General features: G+C 42.1%; 1 protein-coding gene across 4 annotated transcripts in view; it reads right to left on the bottom strand.

Moving 5' to 3' along the window:
• Positions 1–22130, bottom strand: part of RERE (arginine-glutamic acid dipeptide repeats) — a 423597-nt gene that overhangs the window by 135266 nt on the left and 266201 nt on the right. For 3 of the 4 annotated variants that reach the window (XM_047083211.1, XM_047083212.1, XM_047083213.1), the window contains one exon: positions 19102–19206. In XM_047083211.1, coding sequence (XP_046939167.1) covers positions 19102–19206 — 105 coding nt within the window. Of the gene's footprint in view, positions 1–3114; positions 3133–19101; positions 19207–22130 lie in introns of those variants that run through there. The other variant, XM_047083214.1, reaches the window with a different exon arrangement.

The raw sequence follows: 22130 nt of genomic DNA, 5'->3' as shown, positions 1-22130 counted from the left end.
AGGATCATCAGTTTGTGGGGAAGACTCGTGAATGGACACAAATTCATGAAATTCATTACTTCAAATCTCCCTTTAAGCCTGTATTGTCTATTTTCTCTCTCATTCTGGCTGACATTTTTTTTTTATAGCTTTAGAATAAATGCCTCTCCGGCAGAAAGACAGCTCAGTTCAGTAATGACCAAAAAGTAAAGTGGAAAATGAAAAATGAATTCAGAAGGAAGAAGGATCAGGAACAATGAACAACTGGAGAATCACAGACGTGGTGAACATCAGGTCTCAGGTGTACCAGAGTCTTCCCATCCATAGCTAACGCACCAGACAAGAATCTAGAAAGTGGTAAAAAACGGAGCTATGTTATCAGCAGATTCACAGGCGCTGCAAAATGTCTGTTTTATGGGAACGCTTTAGGGGCGCCTGGGTGGCTCAGTCGGTTAAGCGTCCGACTTCAGCTCAGGTCATGATCTCACGGTTCGTGAGTCTGGGCCCCGCGTCCGGCGCTGGGCTGACAGCTCGGAGCCTGGAGCTGCTTCGGGTTCTGTGTCTCCCTCTCTCGCCGCCCCTCCCCCACTCACACTCTGTGTCTCTCTCTCAAAAATAAACATTAAAAAAAAATTTTTTTAAGAGGAACGAACACTTTAGATTTAAGCCTCAACCTTGGACTCTGATTCAAGATTCTAATAAAAAGACAAGAAAAGCTAAAAACAAGGCAATATTTTGATGAACTTTTATTTTTACGTTCTGTTGGAAACATATGCTGTCCATGTTCACCAACATTTCCCGCTACTCTGAAGTACAACAGGAGGGGAGCCCGAGGCCAAAACGAAATGAAAATCTTTCCGATGCCCAAGCTGTGCGGGCCCTGGGCAGCTTCAGGAACCAAGAGAATGACCTTCCGTGTGCCGTTCCTTCAGTGCTACCACCACCAGACAAGCACAGAAACCCCAAAGCAGGGGATGGCTGGTCAACAAGTAACGTTCTATTTTCCCAAGACAGGAAAACACAGAACAAACGCACACGACACAAAGAACAGCCCTTGTGACCCATTTACCTGATCTGAAACACAAAAATCCGACTCTGGACAGCAGTGGTAACTACGAGTCCTCGCCATCGGACTAGGCGGCTACACACGAGCTCACGAGTGCACATTTGTATTAGGCCAGGCCAGGCTGGCCGGGCCAGCAGGAGGAACCTGACCGGAGCTGATTCCTGAGCATAGCTTCCAATTCACGCTTTATTTGCTAAACATAAAAAAGTTGAAGACCTGGAGACCCTACAACAGAAAGGCAGTTCCACAACTGCTTTCTGGACGGGTATTCTCCTGACTCAAATGAGGATTTTCTGAAACGAGTCTTGGGTGTTAAGTGCCTCGGGGCCTAGATCCTCTTGTCCGGAGAGAGGGTAATTTTAGACTTACAAGAGAAAAGCAGAAAGGCAGAGTATTCTGAATGGAGTGAAATGAGACAAGTTCCAGAAGCAACACTACGTGGTATGGGGAAAAACTGCCCCAAATTCCCAAATGCAATGTTCAAATAAATGTGATCACTGGGAAGACAGTCCTGGTATCAACAGGAAAAAAAGATCAAAAATAGTGATAAATGCACTACTCCAAATTATCCCTGTACAATTAATTCATCCCCTTAATCACAATCCCCAAACTGAACCTGCTGGAAGCCAGATCGTACTTGAGCAATATTGCCAGTGGCTAGAATTCACCCTAGCCTTCCTTACAACTTTCTACCAAAACCAGGGGCCTCCTCCGACTAGAGGGGAGTACGCACGGCTCCACGTTCACAGTGCACGACGCACAGCTTACGCTCGGAATCTCTCCCCGCGTCATCAGTGGCCCATGAATTGCTTCCCTATCCTATGGGCATCTTCCAGCTGTCCGTTCCTCCCTACCGCGTACTTCCTCCATTCATCCTCACAGACGCACAGTAACTTAAGTGTCACTTCAAAAATTTTTTCCAACTTTCGTCTGAAGAAAAAAGGGGAGACGAACCAAAGAGGGACAACTAATATCACCCACAAACTTCGCGTACTATCTGGGTAAGAATTCAACTTTCCTAAATCTGAGTAGTGTGACCGGCTCCCTACGTTCACCATGATGAGAGGCGTCTGTCTGAGCCCTGGCCGCACACGGGACACACAAAAAAACCGTAACTTCCCCTCCCAGAAAAGACTCGTGTCGGGCCCATCGAGCGGTGGGCACAGAAACTGGCCCGGTCAGTGCTCCACCTTCTCCTCAACTCCTCTTTTTACTCTTCTCCTACAGAATTCACACGTCACCCACCAAAATGCACATACACCACAAATGCCACCTTCTGCTGAAACAAACAAAATCAATATAAACACAATACCTGGAATCTTAACTTCTCTCACACACGTCACCGCATACAATTTTTTTTTTAATTTCCAAGACATTTTCCCTAAGCTCTGAAAAGAACGGGTTCTTTCCTTTTGAAGCAAGAGAAAACGTGTCTAAAAAAAAATCCATTTTAAGGTGATAATGTCGCGACCGTAATCCACAACTGCTTCCTGCGTGTGTCAAAACGTAGACACTATTTCATTTCCAGACTTCAGAAACAGATCACAAGAAATATAATTTGCTCTGGCAAACAGGCTCTCAATCAAAACAAGTTCCACCCACCTTCAAAGCAACCAATAGCTGCCCACCTACCACCCTTCCTAAAACATCCAAACAGAGCTGCTCTTGGGCCCAGGCATTCCCTCCCCGCCACACGGCAACGGAACGGCCGGCGGGCGGGTTTGCCCCGCAGGTGCCCGACGGCAAGCAGGCTCGGCGCCGGGCATCCGTGCGGGACTCGGGTGGAAACTACACCCCGAGAGGAAGAGGGGAGGGGCGGGGAAGGGGAGAAGCCCGGGGACAGCAGGACCCACAAGGTTCTCCATCTGCCGAGGGCAGCCCCGCGCAGACCCCGTTCTCAGCGCTGATTTCGGGCCTCGCGACACCACCTACGTGGCCAGCCAGGGCCGAACGGGAGGCTCTCGGGAACATGCACCGTGAATGATGAAATGATTCAGAAACATCTTCCGAAGTCAGCACGAGCAGCAAAACCCACCACTGTTCCGGTGAGCCAGAGGGAGAGAGCCTACCTGCAGGGGCTGAATGGATCATCCATGACTAACAGAGGCTCTGGTGAGTCTAGCTGTGTCCCTGAACCTCGACTTACTGTCAAAACTCTGCCCTTTTCTACTCTAACAACTCAAAATGGAGGCACATGCAGTCTGAGAGACCTCACAGAGCTTTCACTGAGCTTGTGCTATGACCTAAGCCTTCACGCAGAACGCAGAAACTTCCCCCTCACTCTGACAGGACTGAGCATGTGCTGTGACCCTCCCTCATCCATACACTGTCTCTCAACGCAATCAATCTCAACCCTGCTGTTTCCGTAAATAAAGCCCAGCCAACAGACTGCGGCTTCTCCCTGCAAACCAAGCTAGTGTGCAGGGAAGCGGGGCCTCGGAAAGGGGATCCGAGACGGCCAACCCCGGGGAGCTCGGCGAGCCGCACCGTCCACAGGCTTCGGGCAGCCGCCCTGCCCTGACGAGGCGGCGGCAACTTTTGTCTGCCCTTGCTTTCCTTTTTAATTGTGGTTTTAAACAGCAGGGTCTTCAAGAGGAAACAAGATCAAAAGGTCCACGGAGAGGAATGACCATACATACGGCGAGTGACCAGAAACCGCAGTGCACTTCTAAACGTGCCAGTAGCTTCCGAAGGGAAACCACCCCACGAATCTCGTCTGGAAAACTTTGTAAACGTTTGGGAAAAGGCCGCACAAACGATCCTGGCAAAGCTGTGGAGTCCTGGGTATCGTCACAGCTACAAACACAGTGTAGACAGGAGAGCAAGCGGGGTAGCCGAAGCATGCTGCGTTTTGTGCAAAGAGCCTAATCTCCCTTCAACAAGCCGCTCTAAAATTGCCTAAATAACAAATAAAAACGTTTCCCGAAGAGATACGAACCCAGTCGGGCATGTCTCGCTTGAAGAATGGACTTGTAACACTAAGAAGGGTAGGAAAGTTCAAACCAAGAGGGCAAAGGACACCTGGCCACAAACACTCGAGCGTCTAAAAATCTCATTGGAGGTCTCCCGATTCAAAATTCTAGGCAATGGTTTACAGCATTGCCCATGAAGCTAAATTCATTTGCAATTTAATCAGAAAAGATTTCTCAAGCCACATCAAAAAGGCCACACCATCCTCGTCATACTGAGCAACGTATCCGTATCGTCCACAGTACCGGCCAAGACATTTTCTGTTAAAATCTTTAAAAACACGTTTTGTGCCCTCTCCCCACAACCTCCACCTCCAGCACAAAGGCAAACTGGGCTGTCAGCCACGTAAGATATTCTGGCTCTGGAGGTAAACGCAAGCTTAGTGTCCGTTTGCAAACTAAGAGATGATTCTATGTATGATTACTCAGTTATGATAAAAAAAAAAAAAAAAAAAGGAAAGTAAGACCATGAAACTCCCGAAAATCTACAAAGGTCCAGAAAGAGTAGGAAAGAGCAGTACCAACTGTGCTTCCCACAAATATAACAGGGTGTGAAGAAATTAAAACCCGCTTAAGAGAGTACTCAGCGTCCTCAAGTTTCCTAAAATAAATGGAGGACCCACCCATTCCATTTCTTTAGTATCCCTGTTTTTGCTATCAAATAAACTTATATTCTGAGACTGACATTAAAAAAAAACAAAACAAAACAAAAAAAAACCCTCTCGCTGTGCTGAAAATGTAATTTACACAAGAAATGCCAAATACACTTAAGTAAGTGTTGCTTTTGACCAAGCACCTGAAGCAAGTTATCTACAGTCTGGAAGACCACTTTCCCTATTGGTATATAAAATAACATGTCCCCAAAAGTGTGCAACTGGTGGGCGCTTGGGTGGTTCAGTCAGTTGAACATCTGACAATCAATTTTGGCTCAGGTCATGATCCCAGTGCTGGGCTCTGTGCTGAGCATGGGGCCTGCTTAAGATTCTCTTGTCTTGTCTTGTCTTGTCTTCTCTTCCTCTCCTACCTTCTCTCTCTCTCTCTCTCTCTCTCTCTCACCCCCCCACCCCTTTCCCCCACTCACACACACACTCTCTCTCTCTTTAAAAATAAAATTTAAAAGAAAATTCAAATTAAACAAAGAACTGTGTGACTAGAAATAGTCTAAAGAAAAAGACGCTCTGCAACAAAAGCAACTGAATTAGAACCCAGAAGTCAAAGAGCACGAATACGAGCACCGAAGCATTTCCTGCAAAAGTGCTTTTTTCAAAAAAACTACCGAATCGCATGGAAAATGCTTGCTTGCAGGAATCAACATAAAACAATAATTTAATAAATTCACCATTCTTCTGAAAAACCACAGGAACTATTCTGTGAAACACAGCATAAAAATGTTATTGTGATACCAAGTCAAGGAATGTAAACTAAGATTCTGGTCCCACCAAATACCCTGAGAGACACGAAGGGCAAGCCATCAAAACCTCATGACCTCTCCTCCAAACACCGGATCTCAGCGGTGGCCCCGGCCTATCTCAGCATCCTCTTTGCTGTCCTTGCTGACACTCACTTCCCCTCTGTCCCCTTTACACCACCTGTGCACACCCTCCTCCCCATCCCGGCTCCCCTCGGGCCCGGGCCGCATACCAGGGCCCACTCTCCCGTTCTCTTCTCCGTCTTCTCTGTAGCAGGCAGATTTCACCCGCTCGCCCACAATCCCCACCGGCTCCTCTCTGGAGGGACCTCTCTACTGGGAGCAGCTGGGGAACCTCAGAGAACTCCACTCTCCTCTTGCTCCTTTTCCTGAGGTGCCTCACCTCTCTTGACAGATGTTAAGCTCTTTGGGGGCAAGGACGGCATCAAAATCATCTTTATTGGAACCACCCAGATCTCTTACTCTAAACCTCAAAAACAACAACAACAACAAAAACCACATCTGACACGCTGAGAAGGGCAAAATACCACTTCTATAGTAACTTCCTGGCAAAAATTACAAAAGCTAAGTCTAACCATGAGGAAACCTCAAACAAACCTGAACTGAAGAATTCAACAAAACTGGCTTCTAACTCCTCAAAAATGTTAACGCGATGACAAAACAAAACAAAACAAAACAAAACAAAACAAGGCTAAGAAACATGTTATGAAAACAAAGAGAGGCAAGGAACACTGAAGAGATAAAACAACGAAATGCCAATGCACGATCACGGGGGGGACATTACTGTGAAGGCCAATATGAGAAAAACTAGCAAAATTTAAATGTGGACAATATTAGATTAAATGGTATTATATCAATGTCACCTTTCCTGATTTTGTAAGCCCACCACGGTTATGTAAGAGAATGTCCTTGTTCCTGAGAAATATACATTGAAACATTTAGGGGGAAAGAAGCTTGATGCTACAGTTCATTCCTAAATAGCTCAGGGAAGGAAAACAGAACAATGAAGCAAAGATGGTTAATACAGAGAATAACACAGCAAACACAAAAAATAAGAAGGCAAATCTGTAACAAAGTTAAAAAGATAAATAATACATAAAATAAAATCAGTAAGAATAAAACGATAAAGCAAGTATTGCAAAAGGTTAACACGTGATCTGGGTGAAAGACCTAGAGAGTTACATGTACTGACATCAGACCCAGTGAGTTACATAGAGAAAATATTGACAGGCGAGACATACATATAACAAAAACTACTTGTACGAGTCTTCATCATCAGTCCTCATGGCATCCGGAGACTGGACACATCAGCGGCAACGAGTGACCTGCTGGGCCACCTGCTTCCACAGTGCTCTCATTCCCAGCCTGAATCACTTAACACCCAGCTTCGAGTTCAATCCAACCTCAGAATATGAGATCGGTTCTCTTCATCCTCAGAGGAAATCGAGGAGCCCTGACAACTACTGGTCGGTAATTAAGTAAGCCAATGTGCCACTTTAGCATACACCGCAATTCTAGAAACGGCCCTGTTGCCCCTGAGCCCTGTCTTGCAAGGAGGACACCCTGTAACTCTACTCGGCACTTCCAAGCCCCTCAAACCTGCCCCTTGTTTTCTCTGTGGTTGTCTTACCCACTCGACGTCTGCCTACAGCTGCCGCCTACCTGCCCAAACCTCATTCCTGCCACGTTTCCCGAACCTGCTACCGGGCCGGCTGCAGGCATTCGCACACACCACTCACGTGGGCTGCCCCAGCGCCTCCTTCCGTGGCCTCCCGCGAGGTCCTTCCGCAAGTCCTGTGATCCCGGCTACACGCACACTGTCTCCGGATCTCAGAGACAATCCCTAATTAATCCCTCCAATTAATCCCTAGCGAACAAGAGGTGAAGAATTCACATTTATGAATAGGTTAAAAGGGAGCTGAGTGGGTGAAATGAATATTCCATATTAATGGATTCTGTCTAAAATTAAAAAGGTTTATCACATAAAAACGGACTGAAAACCCACTTTGTCCACCGCAGTAGCTTTTAGTGAGCAGAAAATTTATGTTCATCACATGTAAAGTAGGAGTTATAACATGGAACTTTCTGAGGTTCTATTTTAAAGAGTTTTCTACTCACTCAAACTACAAAAATGTTTAAAATGTTTTATTTACTAACCACAAATTGTAAAGCAAAAACAGCAATGAAAACTTAACATTTGGGCACCTCTAGAGAAAAACACTTGCTGGGAAAAAAAGATATTCTATTTGACTTTTAATTAGTGCTAACTTCACATCAAGAGGAGGGAAGTGTTTTAGAAACAGTGTGTTTAAACTGTATTCTCTAATTGTCCGTAGCGTTTGGAAATGGAGCTGTCACACATAATGCTCTAGTATCCAGCGAGCATGCTGGCTTATCTGACCAGTATACATGCTTTCTCAGACTCTCGTGGCAAAAGTAACTATGCCGTACTAATAAAGGTTCATTTCTTCATCCTCAATCCTGACACATTTTCACGTCTTCACAGACCTGGGACTCCTTTTATTCTTTTACTGTCTGATCTTAGAGGGGTATTTCCAACACTCTACCTTTAAGTATGGTGCTTGTTTTAAGTTTTTGGTGAAGGGATCTGTCACAACAAGGAAGTTTCATTCTGCTGTTACTTTGGTAAGAGTCCCTTCCCTCAATATTGACTAGCTGTTGACTTCTGTCAAATGCTTTTCCAACATCAAGATGAGGGTGTATTTCTTCTTCGTCACGTTAAAGTGGTAAGCTATATTAACAGATAAACTATTGTTCCAACTGTCTTGTGTTCTATACAACCAAATGGGATTTTTAATGCTTTGCAGATTCCATCATCTAATATTTTATTTAAACATCTTACATGCATGTTCATAAATAGAAGTGACCTATAAATTTTACTTTTTGATCTGGTTTTGGTATAAAGATTTTACTAGCTTCATAACATGACTTGAGGAACCGACATCATCTTTCTCTGTCCCTTGTAACACTGGTAGAATTCACCTGTAAAGCCAGAGTCGATTTTTTTTTTTCCCCATTTTGGTCTAGTGAGAAGAGAAGGAAGTGTCCTGTGCAAATAATGAAATTGCCTTTAAATAAAGAAGGAAGCATGCATTTTTTTACCCACTTCCTCTTTCTTCTAGCTTGAAATGTGGATGTCATGGCAACCATTCCATCAGCATCTTGAGCACGAGGTAAAAGCTGAAGTTAAGGATAGGTCCCTGATGGGTTGGTTGGAGAGCCCCTGATCAGCCTATGATTGCTTCTTCTCAAACTCTGCTTATGTGAGAGGGAAATACAGGCTCTACTTTGTTTAACTTTGTCATACAGTCTCTCTCTGATAGCTCTAGTGTTGAAGTTCTCAGGTATGTGTATCTTACTATTTGTTTTATCTGACTCAAGTTGATGGCACCTGGTTTCTTCCAACATTTTGTAATTTTTTAACAGTGTGTTGGGCATTCAAAGATATTTTATCTGTAGATATCCTACAAGTTCTTGAAAGAAAAAAATTTCACAGATACTTCTCTCAGGTGTCCTTCAAAGCTCAATGGCCCAAGACCACTTTTTTTTTCACAATACCTTTTTTTTATTTTTTAATTTTTATTTGGGGGGGGGAGGAGGGAGGGAGAGAGAAGAGAGAATGCAAGTAGGGAAGAGGGGCATGGTTAGAGAGAGAGAATCTCAAGTAGGTTCCATACTCAGCGCAGAGCCCCATGCAGGGCTTGATCCCATGACCCCGGGATCATGACCTGAGATGTAATCAAGAGCCAGACACTCAAGTAACTGAGCCACCCAGATGCCCCTCAAGACCACTTTTTAATGTCTATTTTTGAGAGAGAGAGAGAGACAGAGAGAGAGAGAGAGAGAGAGACACCATGCATGTGCGTGCACAAGCGAGTGGGAGAGGGGCGGAGAGCGAGGGAGACACAGAATTGGAAGCAGGCTCCAGGCTCTGAGCTGTCAGCACAGAGCCCAACATGGGGCTCGAACTCACAGGCCGTGAGATCATGACCTGAGCTGAAGTCGGACACCTAACTGACTGAGCCGCCCAGGTGCCCCAAGACCATTTTTTATATTATCTTCTGATCCTAGAGTTCTCATACTTTTCAAGAATGTAAATTCATGCCCTGTCATGGAGGCAAGGCCCAAAGTTAGGACTTAGGAGGGAAATTCTCCCTCTACTCCTCTTTTCCTTTTCTGTGTTTAGAGTCCCAGTCTCAAACAGGTTTCTCGATCACGTCCCTCTAATTCCAGATACATGACCTCGTTCATCCTTTCACTGAAGAACAGACCTTTGATGGCCCTAACCTGGTAGAGGGCTCTCAGTTCCAACTCCCTAGTCCCTAGAGAATAAGGCTCCATCTCCTATACCTGCTGGGTGTTAAAGACAAGACCCCTTATTAAGGAGACACTGACCCAACCTCCTCTCACTGTAGGCTGCTGAAGAATCAGCTTACTGCTTTACTTTTCAGTTTCTCCTAACTCCTCCAAGCACATCTCTGCATTTTAAAGTCCTGTTGTATTTTATCTATTTAAAAAATTAATGGTTGAGAGAGAGAGAGAGAGAGAGAGAGAGAGCGAGCGCGCGCACAAGCAGGGTGGGGAGGCATTGAGAGAAAGAGGGAGACGGAGAATCCAAAGCAGGCTCCAAGCTCTGAGCTGTCAGCAAGGAGCCTGACACGGGGCTCAAACTCACCAGCCACAAGATCATGACCTGAGCTGAAGTCCGACACTCAACGACTGAGCCACCCAGGCACCCCAAACGTTCTGTTATATTTTATTCAACACTGGTAGATACTTACTGGCAAGGGGTTTTTAAAATGATCAAATCTGGTTTTTTGTCCTATTCTACGGTCCCATTTATCCTCAGTGGGGCTGTGTTTCCAACTATACATGTACTCTCAATTGTGCCCAACATTTGCCACCTGGCATCTGGCATAAATGTCTTCAGAGTTCAACTATGATAACAGAGGAAAAGTGAACAAGAAAATATTTACACCTGGTTCCAGCTTCTTGTCCTCAAAAGCTATACAAAGACCATGAGCTGTGATGAATAGAAAAGACAACCCAAGACAGAACTAGATCCCAAAATGTCTGAAATCCAAATTAACTGAAATAAAGGAGATCTAGATTGTTACTTTTTGGTTTCAGTATAAAGATTTATGTCAGGGGCGCCTGGGTGACTCAGTCGGTTAAGCGTCCAACTTCGGCTCAGGTCATGATCTCACGGTCTGTGAGTTCAAGCCCTGCGTGGGGCTCTGTGCTGACAGCTCAGAGCCTGGAGCCTGCTTCAGATTCTGTGTCTCCCTCTCTCTCTGCCCCTCCCTTGCTCATGCTCTGTCTCTCTCCGCCTCAAAAATTTATAAAAACATTAAAAAAAAAAAAAAAGATTTATGTTGGAAAAAAGATGGCCACAATATAATTTAGGATAATTAAATACCGGAAAAACCATAAATGTTCAACAATATGGGAATAGATAAATTATGACACATCCACATGATGGTAGATATGGTGCTCATTACAAATGTTTACTGACATGGTACTATGTTCACAATTAAAAAAATGAATAGAGGAATACATGATTATATGTATATTTATGTAAACAGTATTTTATTTATAATCTTAAAATATTCATACACGTATAAACATGCACACAGATGTACAGTGAAAGAAAAAACACAAACATGAATTAAAGAATTATGTATTATTTCAGTTTGCTTAACTTTTTATTTGTCAAGTTATTCTCTAGCAAGTACATATATTTTTCTTCATTAGGAAAGCTTAAAGCTATCTTTCAACAAAGCCAGAAGAAAATTAGGTTGCATATGAATCAATCTATGATGAAAGCGCAGGCTTTGGAGTCAAACAGGCTCGGTGTTTCCTGTTTACTAACTGCATGCCTTAGGCAGATATTTAATATCATACCAATTTTCTCATTTGTCAAATAAAGGTAATGTCAGCCGCACTGAACTTTTATGGGAATTAAACAATCAAGTACAGAGTGAGCATTATCCCACAGACTCCAAAAAGAAAATGTTACAAATTTGGTTCCTTGAGGTCATGCTAAGAAATATCAAATGCTAAACCTACTAAAGATACAGCTGAGCATGTCAAAACTCACCCATGTGAGGGAGAGAGCAGAGTCAGTGATAGGAAACTGAAGTAAAGATACTCAGGAACCCGAAACAAGGTTTCTCACTGTTAAAGATGAGAATTAGAAATAAGGAAAAAGCTAGCAGGACCCCTGTGGTATTGGGATTAGGTTTGGAGAACCTGGTATGAAAGCATGGATACACACACACTGAAGTCCAGAAATACAGACTTGAAAGTACAGAGTCTCCATCTCAGTCTCTCCATGCCCTCCCACCCCCTGGCCTTCTCCTCAGTGACACAAAGCAACGACCACCCCTAAGCAGCATTCTTGGTTGGTTGGTTTCTAAGTATCGCCCTCCATAATCTGCAACAATTTGCCCTAAAAATGAATCATAGTAACAGATTATCAACAACTGAATAAAACAGGAAGCCAAAGGGGCACCCGGGTGGCTCAGTCGGTTAAGCATCTGACTCTTGATTTCAGCTCAGGTCATGATTTCCCAGTTTGTGAGGCTCTGGGCTGACAATGCAGAGCCTGCTTGGGATTCTCTCTCTGCCCCTTCCCTGTTCATGCTCACTCCCCCTCTCAAAATAAATAAAAATTAAAAAAATAGGAAGCGATTAATCAACCTAGTGCAAATAAATTAATAAATTGAAAAACTGAAAGTTTCATGAGGAAGAGGCTATCTATTCAATCTCAAAGCAACCTCCCACAAAATAGTCATTAATTATAAACAGAAAAAGAGAAATTTTACAATTACAAAGCCTGGCACCTTATTCAAGTGATCAACATGAACACTCCCTGCAAGGAGACAAACTAAAATTATATACTACGTGACAAGAAGTAAAAAACAAGAACACATGACTTCTGTGCTATCCGTGTCAAAGATACAGGCTCTAAATCTAATAAGGAAAAAGCATCCATGTAAACTGAGGAACAGTCTACAAAATACCCTATAGTCTCAAAGTACTAAGGTCATGAAGTAAGAGAAAAGACTGAGAAACTACTCCACACAAACCAGTTGTAAGACAACAAAATCCATCATGCTGAATTGGATCCTTTTTCATAAAGGTCTTTACTAAGCAAACTGATAAAACTTGACTGGGGTCTGTGGATTCCATGGTAATATTTCAGTGTTAATTTCTTGACGTGGAGGACTGTATTGTGGTTGTATAAGAAAATGCCCTTGCTCAGAAGAAATACACCAAGTATTAGAGTGTGATACGGCCTCATGGTGATGTCATACTTCCAAATGGTTCCGTCAGAAACTAAGGTTTTCTACTATACTCGCAACTCTTCTGAAGGCAGAGACTGCTTCATAACAAAGTGCAATAAGTTATGCAAGCAAAACACTCAGAGCACTGCTGGGCACGGTAGCACTCACTAACTGTAGCTATTATTGGTAACATTATTGCCACTGTCTGTTGGAAGGAGATTAAAGAGAAGTCCTTGCAAGTGTCTGAGTTTATGATCGCTGCTAAATATAATGGTAATAACCCTTATCGCTGCTAAATATAATGGTAATAACCCTTAAGCTTCAACACTGCTTTAAAAACTTTTTGGCAAAAAAAAGAAAAAGAAAAGAAAAAAAGCGAAGAGGGCACAGGTGGCTGTTCATAGACATTCTCTCCTGGATCAGATCTGAGCCCTCAATTTGTTTTCCGTCTGAATAGCAAGAGAAGACTCCTTTATCACAAAGCAAAGAGCACAACTACAATCAGATGTTTCATGCCACAGTGCAAGTCTCTAAAGAGACCAAGGATACTTTTCTAAGGCAGTATGAGGGGGAGGGAGGGTAACAGATCAGTGACCATCAATACAACATGCTACACTTGATATGTTTTCTTCACTCTCCCTAAATGTACTTTAGTGACGTAAAGAACGCTTACTTAGCAAGGGGAAACAAATGGACTGGTTCCTGGGAAAATTCATGCTTCATAATTTAAAGATAAAGGCATCTCCTCTCGAATGGACCCTACTGAATCTTTTGTTCTTACTGAGATTCCATTACTCCCTGCCCCGCCTAACTCACTGGCCTGAGGCAGGAAGTTTAGAAGTTTTCCAACCAATGAAAGGTATGCCCAGAAAAGGCCAGAATGTACAGTTTAAAAGAAAAAAAAGAAAAAGGCATTGAGCAACAGGCTGAAGCTGCAGAGGTGAGAAGATGGTAGTATGGGGAAAAGGACACCCCAAAATGCAATAAAACCTGAACGTTATATAGGGGGACAGGTTCATTTACTATAAGAAGCTCTTGGGTGCCTACCTGGCTCAGTCAGTGGAGTGTGAGACTCTTGATTTCAAGGTTGTAAGTTCAAGCCCCACACTGGGTGTACAGATTACTTAAAAATAAAATCTTTTTAAAAAAACTCAAATATTTTTCTTAATAAAAATTTTTTTTTTCCAATTCTGGTTCTCTCAGATTCTGCACTGAAATTTTCTGACCATAGAATGTATTATCTCACATTTAATACTATTTGCAAATATTCACTATACTTATTGTGTCAGTTTCACTAGAGTCAATGAAGAAATTATCTTTCGTTTTTAGCAACTGTTGTATATTTTCAAGAAGAATTTTATAATCAACGTTCTACGCAGAGTCAAAAATCCCCAGTGTTCAGATTTCCATATGTGAGTACAATCAACCAGATGGTTAATGGTCTACTTGGTAGAATCAAGACGTCTTAGGAAGTAGTTTATGTTTCACTTTTGGATTTAACATTGTATGGGGTTAAAAAAAAAAAACTCTGATATTTTTCAACCTTGTCTTGAAAAGAAAATTTATAATTATTTTTGCAATTCCCAAGAAGCAACAAAAAAAACCTGACAGTTTACTAAAGCAACCTAAAGGGTAGCTTTTACCACCCCCATTTTAATGAGGTAAAAACAAAGCCCAGGAAGTACAAACCTTACCCCTGGACACAGAGAAAAAGGGGCAGCACAGGATCAAAACGCAGGCTGCCTGGGTCCAAGAGGGGAGTCGGTCTTAACAAGAGATCAAGTAGTCAGATTAGATGGCTACAAGATACTGGATAAATAAAAATGCAACTAAGGACAGTAAACGGATGAATGGAGCCATGTCCCTATGACCACAGATTATAATCATCTCTTTTAATAAGTGAAGACCAACTACTTTAGTTCATGCCAAGAATACTGCTATTTTGTGCAAACGCCTGTAAGGTCTAACTGGCTTTATGTATTAAGACTTTTGAGCTGAAATTAATATATTAACTATTTTCTAATCAGAATTTGGATTAGAACCTTCAGACAAAATGAGAAATAATGATATTATGTTGCAGAATATGCTGACTGCAGAAGCAAATTTGGGTGAATCTTGTTCGCAGAGCAAAAGCACACGCTGCTTGAGCACAGAAATGTCACCACAGGCTCCAGAAGCCAAGCCTGACTACCTACTGGTTCAAACTTCAGGCCTCTCAGTAGTCAGACCCCTGCAGCTTGCACCCTACTTAACACTGGCAACATCTGTCCCCAATTTTTTTGCTCAAGTAAGTTTTGTTCCTTTAATGCCATGGCTAACAAGAATACAGTATCACCATCCCTTACCAAAGATCCTAAGGGTCAGAGGATTTTCAGAACTCAGAATTTGTTGGATTTAGAAAGGTACTATAACAAATATACCATATACTATGTAACACCCCGCAGTGTTTGAGCAATGATCCCCTATCCTATCACGTTGGTACTTTTGCAGTAAAAGTTGTACAAACACACAAAGTGAACTAACTCAATATAAATAGCCTCATCTCAGTTCAGGCCAAGTATGACCATCCAATGAGCTTCCGCACCAAACTTAGCATAAACATTTTTTGATTTTCAGAGCTTTCAGATTTCAGAATTGAGTGAGGATGTCAGAATTAAACGCAGAATTTCAAAATAATAAAAATTCCATGCTAATTACCAAGAAATCCACCCTCCCCGAACTTTAAAGGCAATGAACCAAAGAGTATAGAAAAGTCTGCCTCCCACCGTCACATACACGTATTCAACAAAGTAATCCCATCAAAACCAAAAAGTCTGGGGCGCCTGGGTGGCTCAGCAGGTGAAGCATCCGACTCCTGATTTCAGCTAGAGTCACGATCTCATGGTTGTGAGATCAAGCCCCGCACTGGGCTCCACACGGAACATGGAGCCTGCCTGACGTTCTTTCTCTCCTTCTTCCTCTCTCCCATGCTTCTTTGTTCTTGCTCTCCCTCTCCCTCTCCCTCTCTCTCGCAAAAAGTCCGGAAAGGTCAGGTCCTGACAAGGCGAAATGTGTAGAGCCACAACAACCAGGTTAGGGGAAAAATTAAAGAGTAGCCAAATAATGAGACTTAAAAAAAATTATGCAATAAACATGAAAAAACTCCAAACTTTCAGTGCGGGCTAATATGCTAAATAAATTATGGCAACTGTGTAAATCAACTTCTAACTACCATCAGGAAATGTGCTTGGAGAAATAAACAATCCCATCTCAAGTTTCAGTTTCAACCGCTCACTTCAAGTTCTTGAAAGTTCCTTTCTGAAGAGAGGGGACAGTCCCAAATGTGCAGTCACAGAATCCCCATCCTGTAACTTGCAGCAGCCGCATCCACACGTGGTCTCTCTCACAGACAGAAAACGGTTTGATGTTTCCTCTTCAAATGGCCCCGGGCACTAAGAGCACACAGCAAAGGCAGCCAGACGGCATGCTGGGCCCGCTCATTCACATGGGGGAGAAGCCCACCAAAGCCCACTCGTCCCACAGCCCCATCCCTCAGACACTTGAGACAAAGACGCAAGCAGAGGTAAATTCTGCAAGGGCATGCAGCCAGAGCCTTCTAAGGATCAGCTCGTACAAAGCCAGGTGGGGAAAACAGAGTTTTCTACACTCCTTTTCAAGTACACCCTCTGACCACGCGAGCAGCTGTGGGAACTGCACGGCCAACCCCTCAGAAGCATCAAGTGGAATTCAGGGGGAACCCGGGGAGCTAGGGCAAATCCTTACACTCTCTTCGTGAGGAGTGTGAGATCTGCTACCATCTTTACTTATAAACAGAAATTCAAGTATTTTTTCACTTCAATTAATTCATCCACCTCCCCTCAAAAACCTACAACACATCAAGCACAAGCTGGACAAGGAGAACACAAGCACAGAAATGAACAAATGGCAGCCAGGAAGTCAAAGCGGTAGAAGAAGTGACCCAGGACGCAGACCCTGCTAATGCACCGCCATGGGCACGTCCTTGAACTGGGTTTTCAGACGAGAGAGAAACATCCGTCTAGGGCATACCTCCGCCAGATTTTAAAACCCAACCGATGGGAAGAATCCCTCTGAATGACTGCCAGCAACACCCAATGAAAAATGAGACCAGAACTTGTGTGAGTCTCTAACTTACACAGTTAAGTTACATAATATCACTTTTAATAAGCACTCAGTAAAAACAGACATATAACCAAAACTAGTAAAAAATAAACTTGGTTGTTACGAACCCAAGAGCTAATCATTTAAAACACAAAAGCTATTTAGTCAATTCAGTGATACAATCTAGCTCGTGCCATATGACAACTACCCACCAAATAGTTAAATAAATGTGGCATCACTGAAATTATGGACTCCTTTGTATCTAGACAGAAATCCAAGGAATGATCAGGCAGTCAATAAATGCATATTTAGGGGCACCTGGGTGGCTCGGTAGGTCGGGCGTCCAACTTCAGTTCAGGTCACGATCTTACAGTTTCTGAGTTCTTACAGTTTGTGAGAGCCACGTCGGGCTCTGTGCTGACAGCACGGAGCCTCGAGCCTGCTTCAGATTCTGTGTCTCCCTCTCTCTCTGCCCCTTCCCTGCTCACACTCTGTCTCTGCCTCAAAAATAAATAAATGTTAAAAAAAATTAAAAAAAATAAATGCATATGTAAAAATAAACATTCTGAAATACAGGATGCTTTAAAATAGTATCACGGTGGGGCGCCTGGGTGGCGCAGTCGGTTAAGCGTCCGACTTCAGCCAGGTCACGATCTCGCAGTCTGTGAGTTCGAGCCCCGCGTCGGGCTCTGGGCTGATGGCTCAGAGCCTGGAGCCTGTTTCCGATTCTGTGTCTCCCTCTCTCTCTGCCCCTCCCCCGTTCATACTCTGTCTCTCTCTGTCCCAAAAATAAAATAAACATTGAAAAAAAAAAAAAAAAATAGTATCACGGATCAGCTTCTCTGTCACTGGAACGGGGCATACTTTTGAAAAAGAAAATAAAAGCTCAAATTTACTGTTTTCTAAAGAAAATAAAGGTAAGTAAAAAAGGTGACCATTCAGTACACTATCACCCCTGTAGCTCTCGTCTACAAAATACAAAGAGACAGACACGAACACATATGCCTCACTAGAGCTTTACGCAGCTTTTTTTTTTTATTTAAAAAAAATTTTTTTTTCAACGTTTATTTATTTTTTGGGGGACAGAGAGAGACAGAGCATGAATGGGGGGGGGCAGAGAGAGAGGGAGACACAGAATCGGAAACAGGCTCCAGGCTCTGAGCCATCAGCCCAGAGCCTGACGTGGGGCTCGAACTCACGGACCACGAGATCGTGACCTGGCTGAAGTTGGACGCTTAACCGACTGCGCCACCCAGGCGCCCCGTTACGCAGCTTCTTATAATGACAAAGAACACGTGGCCTTTCATTAATCCTAGACTGTCTAAACAGTAACCTTCTAATTTTTATATATAATTTCTCAGCATCCTCTAGGAAAAGTTTTTCACTAAAAATAAAAAATACCTACATTGTAATTACCCTGCAAGTAGTTCTTCCACTAACTTTGTTCAGCCAAGCAGCTTTTATTTCTTTCTAAATTCTCATATCTAGAGATTATGTCTCAGATGTCCCAAGCACTGACAACCTGATCATCTGCTAACATTCCTGTACTTTTTAAATCTGTAGTTCCTGTAGTTGCATGATTGATACAGGATAAAAATGAATGCATATGCTCTTAAATAACTTCTTCCATGTGCTAAGTTAAACTATAATCTATTACAGACACTAGGAATTTTTTCTATTAAATTTTGATTCTATTGTTTCTCATTTTAAAAGTAATAACTCTACCTGTTACATAGATCTTACCAAGATGGTTGAGAACTGAATGTATCCCTCTCATACCAGTTGTCTTACTAAAGATATTTCTGTGAGTGTTCCTGGGGTTTTATTAAATGAGTAAAACAAATGACTAACCAGCACACTCTCCGTAACATCCTAGTGTGTGTTCAGTATGGTACCACGAAAGGTTTGACACAATGTGCATTAGGGAAATAATCTGCCAATTCACAGTAAGTTCAAAACACAGATCAGCTAAACACACATCTTTACCTTACCTCTCTACACCCAAATTTTCTCACTTTTCCTTTTCTTCTTAATAAAATCAAGAGCAAACAATAAGCCACTTTAGACACCGATGACGTTAATTAGAACTCCTTCCAAAGAGGTTCACTTTGGGTTTTGAAGCTGTTTTTTCTCATCTTACTGGCACATGCCCAAATGTGCAAACACACGCACGCGCACGCACATAGAAAAGCGAAGTTCTCACTGAGTGGGGCCAAGTGACTCACTTACCTGGTCTCAGGGTTGTAGCCTAATATGTAGAAAAATGAATCCACTCGAGCTTTAAACTCTCTAGCAGCAAATATGTCAGAAAAATGGGAGATGTTACACTTCCCTCTGAAAACAAACAAATGTAAAAAATACATTATTAGTATTACCCTCAACTGCTTTGCAAACCAAAACACTATTGGAGGGAAAGAGTCAGGGGAAGACGCAACTAAATCCACATTACTCTAAAAACACGTAAATATGGCTACAGACTCCATATTTATCAATTCAGAAAACGTCCAATATTTTTTGTGTGTGTGTCAGGACTGCTTCAACCAACTTCACAATTTCACTGCTTGTACCTCAGCATCTTAGCCATGGAGTAAAATCAACTAAACCATAAAGGTAAATTGAGGGTGGGACCATGATAAAAGGATATGAAACTAGACACAACAGGAAAAATAAACCATAGTTAAATTACTTTACCAAAAAAACCACCTAAAGCCTTTCTAAACCGTAAAAATGGGACTTTTCTTCCTGCTACTTTGCTATAAGCAAAATGTATAGCTGTCAAATATTTTTCTTCTCTTTAAATGTTCAAGAAATAAACTGACTTGCAAATTAAAACGGAGAGACTTTAATTTTTTAAGTATACAGATGGGCTTTAATACATAAAAACACACACTTCCCAAATTCTCAGATAACATTCAAAGATCGTAGGTTGGAAAAACACTTTCCCACAAAAATATTGCAAATAAATAGCATTAAGGTTTCCAGGTTCATCTACCAACACAATTTAAAACCAAAAATGTAGCTGAAAACTCTGTAATACCACCCAACTCCTTAAATGCGCGCACGCGCACACACACGTTGGGAGAATTTCCAGCGTTCCCAAGGAGGCAGGGGGGTTTTCAGCAACTCCCTTCGTGGTCACAGAAGGGAACTTTAACATCAAGTGGAAGCCAAGGGCTGCGATTACAGTAGATGGAACCGGAGAATCAACAGCACGTGCATATGCTTCCGGGGCTATGAACTCCTACCACTTGACCAGGTAGGTATTCCATTCTCATAAGGACTCCGTAAGTTGGTGTGTTAACAAATACACACCAGCTAATGGCCAAAGTGTTAGAGAAAGAAGCTAGCCGAGGAATAGCAACCTGGAGATGACATTCATTCGCTTCCCACCAAGGACTTGAAAAACAATGTCCTCCTTTCCAATAGAGCTTAAGTAACTGTGACCAAAACCTCAGTGATAGGTAGACACTAAGATGGGGCTCAAACCTCCATTTTAACAATTTAACAAAAGTGCTTGAGATTTACTGACATTTCTTTGAGAACTACCAGTAACATAATACACAGCTCTTGAGCACTTGACATGTGGCTAGGTTAGTCCAACTGAAGAGAACAGGAATTTTATTTAATCTCAACTAATGTAAATTTAAATAATCACATGAGGCTAGTGGCTACCATAATGAACAACACATTTATATAATATCTCCATCACCGCGGAAAGTTCCATGGGAAGCAATTATTTGTAAGTAACAAGCTACACTAGGAATACGGACTAGGAATCAACTTTGTATACCCGGGAGTTTTCCCTCTAGTGTGTAGCTAGAACTAAAATGACCTTCCAGAAAAGAAAAAGCAGCAAAGATCACTTTTACAGATGAACAAACAATGCACTCACTCTGAAACTAACTACCCATCTATCTGACATGATTTAGTCCCTGACACCTAGAAAAAATAGGCTAGTTCCTTCATCAGTTAAACAGGGATAGGAACACCTATTATACTAATCCCTATTGAGGAGATCAAACAAGGAGTCTATGAAACTTTATACACTATTCAGTGCTACACAAAATAAGTTATTTCCATCACTGTCCCTAACTAAAGGAAAGTGATTCCTCTTTCACTATTCTTCATTATTATTCACATTCAAGTTTACCCTTCAACTTAAGTAATTAATCGATGTATTCATTGAACCTATAAAAACACTGCCAACCCACAATTCTAAACACAGACATTGGAAATCAAGTATGCTTTCTTTAGGAAAGAGTTTCTCAATCTCAGCACTACTGACATTTTAGACTGCATAGTTCTTTGTTGTCAGGGACTGTCCTGTACTTAGCAGTATCCCTGACTTCTACCCCATCGCACCCCCAAACCACACTGTGACAATTAAGAGTTTCTAAAGACACTGCCAAATGTTCCATGGGGACAGCAGCACAAATGGTTTCGGAAAAGCCTGAAGCAGCAGGAACAGAAGCACATCATCTGACAAATAAGCATGTAACTGTAATGAATGAGGTCACCCACTGGTATGTCCTCTTCTATGTGACCGCGTGAAAGGTACTGGTTTTTGTATATCAATTTCATATCCCACTACTGAACTGCATTCTTTATTATTTGATACAGTTTAATCATTGGTTCTCTAAGGCTTTCCAGGTATGTTATCTGTTATTTGCAAATAAACACAGTTTTACTTTTCTATCCTTTCTTAAAACTAATTATACTGAACCTCTCACACAATGTGGAAAGTAATGGAAACAGGCACCCTTGCCTTGATCCTGATCTCAGTGGAAAGGTCTTTCAGGTATTACTATTAAATATGATACTAACTTCAGAAATAATCATTGCTTTGGAAATATGGAGGTTCCCCCCTTAGATTTAATAATATGGTGTATGATATTAGCAGAGTCTCTAACAGTGAACCTACCTTGCATTCCTGGAATAAATCCCAGTTGGTCATAATGTCACTTTTAACGAGATATTAAAATTTTTTAAGGATCTCATTAATTAGTTTTACTGTTTTATTCCTCATTAATTTCTTTTTTATTTTTGTTTCCTTCTCTGTACTTTTTTGTTGTTGTTCATAACAGCTTTTATTCATACTAGCCTAGAAACAACCCAAATGTCCATCAATAAGGAAGTGGGTAACAAATCATTGTATATTTGTGGGTTTTTTTAATTTTTTTTTATTGTTTATTATTTTCGAGAGAGAGAAAGACAGAGAGCAAGCAGGGAAGGGGCAGAGAGAGAGGGAGGCACAGAAT

This window comes from Lynx rufus, unplaced genomic scaffold, assembly GCF_022079265.1.
Source record: "Lynx rufus isolate CCGP_SWC_20201006 ecotype Redwood Valley unplaced genomic scaffold, mLynRuf1.p SCAF_2, whole genome shotgun sequence".
NCBI classification, from domain to species: Eukaryota; Metazoa; Chordata; class Mammalia; order Carnivora; family Felidae; genus Lynx; species Lynx rufus.
This window is presented reverse-complemented; position numbering and strand designations above follow the sequence as displayed.